This window comes from Marmota marmota, unplaced genomic scaffold (genome assembly GCF_001458135.2).
Source record: "Marmota marmota marmota unplaced genomic scaffold, marMar, whole genome shotgun sequence".
Classification (NCBI taxonomy): domain Eukaryota; kingdom Metazoa; phylum Chordata; class Mammalia; order Rodentia; family Sciuridae; genus Marmota; species Marmota marmota.
Window position 1 is genome coordinate 35,434,868 of NW_026000082.1, and position 10,476 is coordinate 35,445,343.

General features: G+C 38.3%; 1 protein-coding gene across 4 annotated transcripts in view; it reads right to left on the reverse strand.

The window, feature by feature from the left end:
• Nucleotides 1-10,476, reverse strand: part of Cep85 (centrosomal protein 85) — a 34,698-nt gene extending 24,222 nt beyond the window's left edge. Inside the window, exons 1-3 of one of the 4 annotated variants that reach the window (XM_015485463.2) lie at nt 10,339-10,476; nt 3,589-3,661; nt 1,569-1,721 (exon numbers count right to left, since the gene is read on the reverse strand). In XM_015485463.2, the coding sequence (XP_015340949.1) occupies nt 1,569-1,721; nt 3,589-3,643 (208 nt within the window). In that variant the 5' untranslated portion in view covers nt 3,644-3,661; nt 10,339-10,476. Of the gene's footprint in view, nt 1-1,568; nt 1,722-3,588; nt 3,662-6,613; nt 6,633-9,506; nt 10,312-10,338 lie in introns of those variants that run through there. The other 3 variants (XM_048816047.1, XM_048816048.1, XM_048816049.1) reach the window with 3 other exon arrangements.

Below are 10,476 nucleotides of genomic sequence, written 5' to 3' on the forward strand. Positions count from 1 at the left end.
ATCTATTCTGGATATTTCAATTATATGGCCATGTTATATATGGCCTTTTGCATCTGGCTTTTTTTTTTTTTAACTTAGCATAATTTTTTTAAGGTTCATCCACTGGCAGCATGTATAAATACTTAATTTAATTTCAGTCCCAAGTAATATTCTATTGTATTATACGGACATACCTCATTTTACTCATCTATTCACCAGTTATGAATACTTGGTTTGTTTCTACTATGAACATTTGTACATGTATTTTTGTGTGGATGCATGTTTTCATTTCTCTTGGGGACATACTGAGGAGTTTACTGAATCTTAAGGTTTAACTTTTTGCCAACCTGTTTTTCCAAAGCAACTGTAACATTTTACATTCCTACCAACAATGTATAAAGGTTCTCTACATTCTCACCAACAATCTTTATTATCTTTTTTTTTAAGAGAGAGAGAGAGAATTTTTTTTTTTAAATATTTATTCTTCAGTTTTTGGTGGACACAACATCTTTATGTTTATTTTATGTGGTGCTGAGGATTGAACCCAGCGCCCCCACACGTGCCAGGCAAGCGCGCCACAGCTTGAGCCACATCCCCAGCCCTATCTTTTTGATTACAGTCATCCTAGTAGCTGTGGAGTAGATATATTTTTAAATGACAAAATATAAAGTACCAAAGTGACCAGTTCTGTAATTGCAATCAATTCATCTGATAAAGTACCAAAGTGACCAGTTCTGTAATTGCAATCAATTCATTCAAGCACTTTGAAATTTACCTTTTTCATCTATAAAATAGAATGCTTCACAGAATAGCATTAATGAAATAATTCAGAAAAAAAATCAGCCTAGTACCTATCTCAAAGTATATAACAGTAATTAATTATTATCATTAGACTTCTGCCTTCCAGGCCCTCAATATCTAAATGGAAAAACAAAATGCCCTTGTAAAGCATTGGCTGGTAGTTAGTACTTAAGTGTAAAACGAGTGACAAGAGATTATAAAGATAAAGGGTGCAAAAAGGAAGGATATCAGTAGTGGGTAGAAGGAATGAGAAGTCTTTGTGGGATGCTTTTCTAAATCCTAAATAGTCATAAGATCAGCACAGCTGGAAAGGACCAAAGGAGATGGCAACAGCACAAATGGGCTAGATTAAAGATGGAAAAAAGAGCCCAGTTACCAAACCAAACAACAAAACCATTAAAAAAAAAAAAAAAAAAGTCTATTTTCAAAGCATTATAAAATAACATCTTGATGATACCAAGAAATAGGCTTGAATGGTTGAATGGGTGGGTAGAACCAGATCACAGAAGAATTGAGGCCTGAGAACTTATCCTCCAAGTAATGGAACAATCAAAGGATTTGCAGGAAAGGGAAACTATGAAATATGAAATTAGTTTAATAAGATCAATCCAGAAGCAGAAGGACAGACTTGAGGTCAAGAAGACTATTAGAAAGTTGTGTCAGATAGGATAACAATGGAAACTAAGATAAAATGAACTCATGAATATTTTGGAAATGACAATATACCTAAAACTCAATCTGAAAATGACAAGATATACTGGTAATCAAAAACCATTAATCCAACCTACCATCTGCAATATCTGAGCATGACGTGCCAATGGCTGTATCCCCACTGTCGGCTACACTTGAACAGCGGCTGAAGCGGCTCCGAAAGGCCTCTGAGATAACTGGAGTCTGCCATTCGGTTCCCAGGGAACTACCCTTATGAATTACATTGGAACCTGAAACAAAAAAAGACAAATTTCCTCCTTTTAGTGTGAACCAGCTGAGGTACCTCCACATGATTGTTTTTATTAAAAAAAAATCACTTAAGCGGGGCTGGAGATGTGACTCAGTGGTACAGTGCTTACCTAGCATGCCCAAGACCCAGCACCCTAGCACCATAAAGTCTCAAAGTTTAAGTTGAAATCAGAAAATATTGTTCTACAGACTCTTTGATCTAGTAGGAGGCAAGTGATCCTTAAAAATACCTTATTCCTTTCTTCCAAGTTTAGCATTTTGCTATGTTTTTAACCTAATTTATTCTACTTCTGCTCGCTCTTTGCTACCTTTCACTTCTGCTTTCTAGTGACAGCAAACTAACTTTTCCCAAGTATTCCTATTCTTTGAGTCATACTGGATTGCCTGATTTGAAAGAACATGCCCAATCTATCTATACTCAGTAATTTGTAATACTTTATTTTTCAGTACTAGGGATTGAACTCAGAAGCATTCTATCACTGAGCTACATACAACCCCAGCCCCCACCTTTTTAATTTTTTTAGACAGAGTCTCACTAAGTTGCTTAGGGTGGTCTCAAATTTGTGATCCCCTTGCCTTAGCCTTCCAAGTTGCTGGGAATTCACCACAATAATTTTTATGAACAACACAGACAACAACCAGAACTTCTGAGCAGCATGAGATTAGAAAATGTTACTATAGTACTAAGTTAGTATAATGTAGCTAGAAGCAACATAATCTGACCTCTTGGTAAGTCTATATGACTTTGTCTCTCTAGTTACAGTGCACAGTTTGCCAGGCCTTTTGAAATAATTAAACAAAACATGGGGGCTGGGGATGTGGCTCAAGCGGTAGCGCGCTTGCCTGGCGTGCGTGCGGCCCGGGTTCGATCCTCAGCACCATATACAAACAAAGATGTTGTGTCCGCCGAAAACTAAAAAATAAATATTAAAATTCTCTCTCTCTCTCTCTCTCTCTCAAAAAAAAAACAAAAAAAAAACATGTGCTTTAAATAAAACATATATAACTGAATACAATGTGTCCTTTTTTGTTTTTATTTTTTAAATATTTATTTTTTAGTTGTAGTTGGACACAATACTTTTATTTATTTTTATGTGGTTCTGAGGATCAAACCCAGGGCCTCGAATGTGCGAGGTAAAGCTCTCCACCGCTGAGCCGCAACACCGGCCCTAAAATGTGTCCTTTTTTTGATAAAATACTTAGAAATTAAAATTTTTCTAAAATGCTACTTAATTGAACCATACCTCATCTAGTGACTGTCTACACATTTATATGTTTGACATATATACTTAAAATACCTACTTAATATCTACTTAACTTTTAAAATCTTGGCAATTCATTTTAGAGATACTACTGGCATCCAAGAATTCCAACCTTTGTGGGCTAGCAATGACTGACCCACTAAGAGTATTACAAAGACAACACAGAACACAGTAATTAATGCTGTGTTTTCTAATTTCAAATGGAACTATGTTCCAAAGTCATTCTGTTCTAATTCTTTATATGTCCTCCCCTCCCAAAAATCACATTTGTCTTGTTGGAAGCCATATAGGACCACAGATAAATGATTAACTGTTCCCTCAAAGAGACCTGTTTTTTTTTCTATTTATTAGTATATTATAGTTATACATTATAATGAGACTTATTTTGCCGTATTTATAAATGCACATAACTGTTTACTCCTTTACAATTCCAAGTAGAGACCTGTTTTTATATTCAATATAGCCCCATGTTACTCTATTCTTTTTGTACCAGCATTTCATCAAATGCTGTGTGCTCAGTCCCTTAAAGAATATGAAATAACAGAACAAAAGTCAGAATCGAATCCAGGAAATTTAGGCTACTTACCTGGTGAAGTAGCATGAGAGGTTCGCTCACTTGGGTATTTCTCTTGCATGGCCATCACAGTTATTGGAGACAACTGCAGAATGAAGAAATAACCAGTCAAATCTCTCATTATTTTTTAATTCCCTGTAACTCAGTTCCCATTCAGCAGAAACTGTCAAAATCAATCTGAGGATTAAAAAGCAAACATAGTTTCTTTCTACTATACTTAATCTCATAAGGTACTTTTGACACTAGATGAATCAAGCAAGAAATTTTGCAGGAGACAACCACAATTAGAGGGTATCCTCTAATTCAATTCACAATTTGATTCTGATATTATCTACCTGGAGATAGCATCAAATCCCACAAGTAGGGGACTCAGTTCTACAAGACTGTCCCTCTTCTGCCACCCATTGAGATCCCCAGATTGTTTCACTGGTGTCAAATCCCACAAGTTGAGGACCCAGTCCTACAAGGCTGTCCCACTTCTGACACCCACTGAGATCCCCAAATTATTTTACTCATGCATCTGACCAATTAGCAATAAACTGAAGTTCCCATGACCCCCTTTCTTCAGTTTGACTAGTTTGCTAAAGTTAATTGCTAAATCACAATTCAGGGAAACCCTTTACTGACTTATTATAAAGGATATTACAAAGGACAGATAGAGATGCATAGGGCAAAGCATGTGGGAAGAGATGCAGTTTCCATGCCCTCTTCGTGTGCCACCCTCTAACAATCCCCACATGTTCAGCCTCCCAGACGCTTTCCCAAACCTACCCTTGTGGAATTTTATAGGGGCTTCATTACTTTGGCAAGACTCATTAAATCATTGAGCAACTTAATCTTCAAACACTCCTCTTCTTCAGAGGTTGGGGCTCAAAGTCCTCACCCTCTGACCCTGCCTTGTTCTTTCTAGTGATCAGTCCCCATCCTGAAGGGCTGCCAGTTAATATCCAACTCATTAACATATAAAAAGACACATCATTTTGATGACTGCAAGGATTTTACAAGTATGCAAGGAAATTAGACAAAGAACAAACATATATTTTATAATATCACAAACATATAAAATATTAAAGTATTCTCCCACATTTTACTCCTATGAGTATTTTAAAAAGCAAACCAGGATCCAGCTGTATCACTCCTCAGTATTTATCCTAAAGAATTAAAGTCATTATACTATAATGATACATGAATACCCATGTTTATAGCAGCAGAATTCACAATAGCCAAACTATGGAATTAGCCTTGATGTTCATCAATGGATAAATAAAGAAAATGAGGTATATACACACAATGGAGTTTTATTCAATTATAAAGAAAAGTGAAATTATGTAATTTGCAGGAAAATGCATAGAACTTGATAACATTATCTTAAGCAGAATAAGCCAAACTCAGAAGGTCAAAGGTCATGTTTTCTCTCCTATGTGGAAGCTAGAGAGGAAAAAGGAAAAGAAAAGTGGTGGTGGTGGTTGTGGAGGAATCTCATGAAAATCAAAGGGAGATCAGTAGAATAGACAAAAGGGACCAGGAATTGGAAGAGGGGAAGAAGGGAAAGTGCTGTGGATTAATACTGGCCAAATTACATTGTTATATCATGTACACATATGAAGATGTAAGAACAAATCCCACCATTATATACTACTATGATGCACCAATAAAATAATATGGGGGGTGGGAATCATAAGCAGAGTCAGGGGAGCAAACCAGTCAGACATGATCCCAACTATTTGGGAGGCTGAGACGGGAGGATCACTTGACCCCAAAGTTTGAGATGAGCCTGGGCAACAGAGCAAGTCCCTGTCTCAAAAAAATAAGACAAAAAAGAAAAGAAACCAACTCCCAATAATCTGCCCTATTTATCTTCCTAAAGCAAGTAGAGAAAACATAGAAACAGATTCCCAGTATGAATCCCGTGTGGTCCTAGAGCCCGCCCATTGTTGTAATTTTTAGTAAATATTACTTTTAATCAACAAACTTAACTGTGGCTTTTCTTAGCCATGGGGGTACATAATGGCAGTGTAGGGTAAAAAAAGAACTAAAGAACCCAACCAAGAGTGAAGTATTATAGCCACAATTATAATTAACATAAAACAAACTCCTGATTCCTTCAGTAATCAAAGTTGATGCACAGAAATAGGCAGAATTCTTGGTCATAAGAATAATTCTGATCCTTAGTTCAGAACATGGCATTTTCTTCCCATTTCTCCATCTCTTAAAACATTTCTACTTAAGGGTAGGTGCTGAAAATTCAGCAGAGTCTAATTCCTGTATAAACAAAACTGTTTAGTTATAACTAGCAAAAACAAATAATAGTATCTTATATTTCCATACTTGAGGGAAGTGGTTCAGAGCATGGGCTCAGATCACTTGGATTTGAAATGTGGATAAATATACTTGAACACACTGAACTTCCAGTTTTGGTTTTGTTAGCTGTACAACACTGGGCAAAAATTTCAATACATCTGTGCCTCAGTTTCTTTATATGAGTGATAAAAGCTGGGTGTAGTGGCACATGCCTCTAATCCCAGCAACTCAGGAGGCTAAGGCAGGAGGATCATGAGTTCAAAGCCAGCCTCAGCAAAAGTGAGGTACTAAGCAACTCAGTGAGACCCTGTCTCTAAATAAAATACAAAATAGGGTTGGGGATGTGGCTCAGTGGTCAAATGCCCAAGTTCAATGCTGAGTTCAATTCCGGGCACCCCCCCCCACCAAAAAAGTGATAAAGACACAACCTAATTCATATTAAGTGATTTATAATAACTTACCACAAGGCCTGACACATCACAAGTGCCTATTTATTATTATTATTACTTGGCAATTTGTGTCAATAAAAAATAAATAAAACAAAAAGTGTCACACAGTACAGTCCCTGAAAGACATGGAAATATGAATTTGTAAACTCTGAATTTATAAGAGCCCCAAAAGAAGTTGGGACAATTCACACACAATTCTTAAGAGATAAAATTCAACTTTGAGAGGGGAAAAAAAAAAAGGGGGAGGTGGGGGATAAATGGTACTAATTCTCTAATGTTTTACTGACCTTTACGGCTTTCTTTTAGTAACAACAACCCAAGTAGTCACTAATTCACTGCATTAATAGGACTGGTACCATCCTCCAAAATCTCACTTCTTCCTAGGAAAGAGAAGCTTTCTTTACTTAGTAATAAAAGCTTCTACTTATGGCTAGCCATTTAATTTATGGCCAGTGACTTAATGATGACACAGCCTCCTTACCTACATACTAGTGATTATTGTCAACATCAAACATCCTTTCCTTTACCTCTCCTTTGAAAGATAACAAAATCACAGGCCTGATAGATTCTGAGACTTTTCCAAATTAAGATGAATTGAGAATAGGGTAACAAAAGGAAAACTCCTAGTTAAAAAAGAATCACTCTATGACTCAGCAATTCTACTCTTGGGTGTATAGTGGTCCTTCTGAATCCAAAGGAGACTGATTCTAGGAATTCCCACAGATACTAAAATCTTCAGATGTTCAAATCCCTTATATAGAATAGTGTTGGCATATAACATGTACGTACATCCTCCTGTTCATTTTAAACAATTTTCTAGAAGCCAGGTGTGTGATGTGAACCTGTTCCAGCTACTCAGGAGGCCGAGGAGGGAAGAACACTTGAGCTTAGGAATTTGAGGACAGCCTGGGTAAAATAGCAAGACCCCATCTCAAAAACAAACATCACCATCAACTCTATACTACTTATAATACCTAATACAATATAAATGCTATATAAATTGCTTAGAGAATAATGACAACAACAAAAATAATGTAGTACTTGTTCAGTACAAATGCAATTATTTTCAAGTATATATTTTTTTCTTTTGAACCCAGTGGCACTTTATCACTGAACTACATCCCCAATCCTTCTTATTCTGAGACAGGGTCCTGATAAATTAAATTGCTGAGGCTGGCCTTGAACTTGCCATCCTCCTGCAGCCTCCCAAGTCACTGAAATTACAGGAATACACCACCATTCTCAACAATCCCTAATTGCATTCTCTGTTTTTGTTTTTTTTTTTTTGGTAGTGCAGGGGATTGAACCCAGGGCCTTGTGCATGCAAGACAAGCACTCTACCAACTGAGCTATATCCCCAGTCCCACTGAGTACATTCTCAATCCATAGTTGGTTGAATCTGCAGATGCAAAACTCACAAATACAGTGGGTGTATTCAAGAAAAATTAAAATAGATGTTCATAAGTTGTAAACAAATATTCATAACAGCATTACTTACAATAGCTAAAAATGCAAACAGCCCAAATGTCCACCAACAAAGGATCAATAAAATGTGTTATATCCACACAATGGAATATTATTTGGTCATAAAAAGGAATTAAGTATTAATACATGCTAAAACATGGATGAACACTGAAAATATTATTAAGGAAAAGAAGCCAAATATAGAAGGCCAAAAAACTGCATGGTCCCATTTATATGATATGTCTAAAACAGCCAGATCCACAGAAAGAGCAGATTAGTGGATGCCAAGCGCTGAGGAAGGGAATAGGAAATAGAAAGTGACTGCTAGTGGTTATAAGCTTCTTTTCAGGATAATCAAAATATTTTGGCATCAGATGGTAGTAATGATTGAACAGGCTTAGATACATTATAAAAATCACTGATTTATGCATGAGTAAAATTAATTTTATAGCATGTGACTTATATTTTTTTAAAAAGTGCACCTATAAGGCAAAAAATAATACAGAATAAGTAACTCTTGATTTTTTTCCTACTAAATTCAGAATTAGATGATCAACTAGTAGACATTTTTAGGACCAACTGAAGGAGTGGTCCTAAAACCGCAAGACCGATATTTTCTGGGATAAAAATGGGATAAATGAATGTGCAAGGAATAATACAAATAACCATGTTACAGCCCAAAAGGTAGGACTGAATGGAGGGGAACAGTAAAAAAAGCACCCAACATGGTTGGCTTCTATATTCAAAGCCCTTTGGATCACAAAAATATTTATTCAACAAACTTAACATGTATTTAGCACTTACTATTTATCAAGCACTGTGCTAAATACTTTATATATATATATATTTAATGCTCACATTAATCCTATGAGGCAGTTATTCTCATTTTATTTGATTAGAAAATAACAGTTTAGACTGATGAGGATCATACAACTAGGAAGAGGCTTTAAAAAGCCAGAACTGTAAGCTTGGTGTGGTGATACACATCTATAACCCTAGCTACACAGGAGGCTGAGTCAGGAGGATGGCAAGTTTGAGACCAGCCTGGGCAAAGTAATAAGACCCTGTCAAAAAAAAAAAAAAAGCCAGAACTGTGCTACAAAACTTTAGGAGTTTAATCAGCATTTTTTTTTTCTGTGTGTGACAAAACACAAATGAAAGAACTGAAGGGCATTATTAAGGCATCAAAAGTCATCTGCCTCTGACAGCCAGAGCTGCAAGCCTTGAAATAGGACAGTCAGGGACAGTCATATAATTTCTTCACTTCGCCCTTGTTCATCACCCAGGTTGTACTTCCCATGTTGCTACCTAAGAATTAGATTATGACTGTTAAATATATTTCTCCCCTTGAAGAATAAGAATCTTGGTGTGAAATGTCAAGCTCAGCAGCTGTTGAGAACCACATCAAGACAGAAGAGGATTTGAAGGGATATACAGACAGCTGACACAGACACATTAAGAATCTCACACCATCACACTATATTCATGGCCTTGATCACTCATTAAACTGACATAGTGAAAGAGAAGTCAAATCCCTGCCATGAAGTTGCCTTTACAAAGAACAAGTCCTGAGACAAAACCACCAGCCCATTATAAAGCAGACAAGGCCTAAGAGAAAATAATCAAGTCCAGTTATCTTAATTACCCTGTATTACAACTCCTTCTTACCCAGCATATTGTATTCAATTCATTAACCAAATTGTACTGATCATCTACTATTTGCCTGGCATCCACGCACTGAAGTGTATCTCAGAGTAAAGACAAACGGTTCTGATTCTCCGGGTTTGCAAAGGCGAAATTAGGTGCTGAATATGCTGTTAAACAAACTTGAACTAAACTTGCTGTAGCAGGGATCCTCAACTTCAGCACTACTGACACCTTGCTTGATGTGGGGGCTTGTCCTGAACACTGCAGGATGTTTAGTAGCGTCTCAGGATGCCAGAAGCAATTCCAGAGTCGGGACAGTTTCCAGAATCGCCCGGGCTCAGGGGCTCGGGTCTAAGGCCTTCCCGAGTGCTCTCGGTCCCCCAACTTTAATTCTCTACACATTCTTCAAAACTTGAACTTCCCTTCCCCGGGGAGAGCTCCCTGATCGCTCTAACTAGACGAGCGCCTCTGTAGTGTGCTCTTTGTAAAAGATCTTCCCCCTGCATTTACTGAGTGCCAACTGAATACTACTCGCTTAACGTCTGCTCTTCTCCACGGACCGTGGGCTCCACGAGGGCAAGGAAAGTGCTGCCCGCTGTTCCCCCGGCCACTGGAACAAGGCCTGACTCACAGGTAAGGCAAATGCTTCGAGTGAAAGGCAAGGAGAAAGCACGGCAACGACGGCTGGGTGGCCACCCGCACAGGAGCGGGTGAGCCAGGGGCATGATCTTAGCCAGGGGAGGCAGAGACCCGAGGCGGGTTACGGCTCCGTTGCTCTGCGCATGCGCTCCCGCTGCCGATTCCCCACGAAGGAAGGTCGCGAGTGTTCAAGGCTTCGCCGGGACTCCGGAAGGAGAGGCAGGGTGTACCACCTCGACTGGGGCCCCGACGGAGAACTTACGCGGCCCTGAGAGCGGGCGGCGAAATCCCTCACTTGCGGATACTGACTGCGACCACCACGTCTGCCTCAGGCGGCGGTTCAGCCCCTCAGCTCGACTAACGACCGTTACACGCCCGCCAGGTCGCGCGCTCCGGAGCG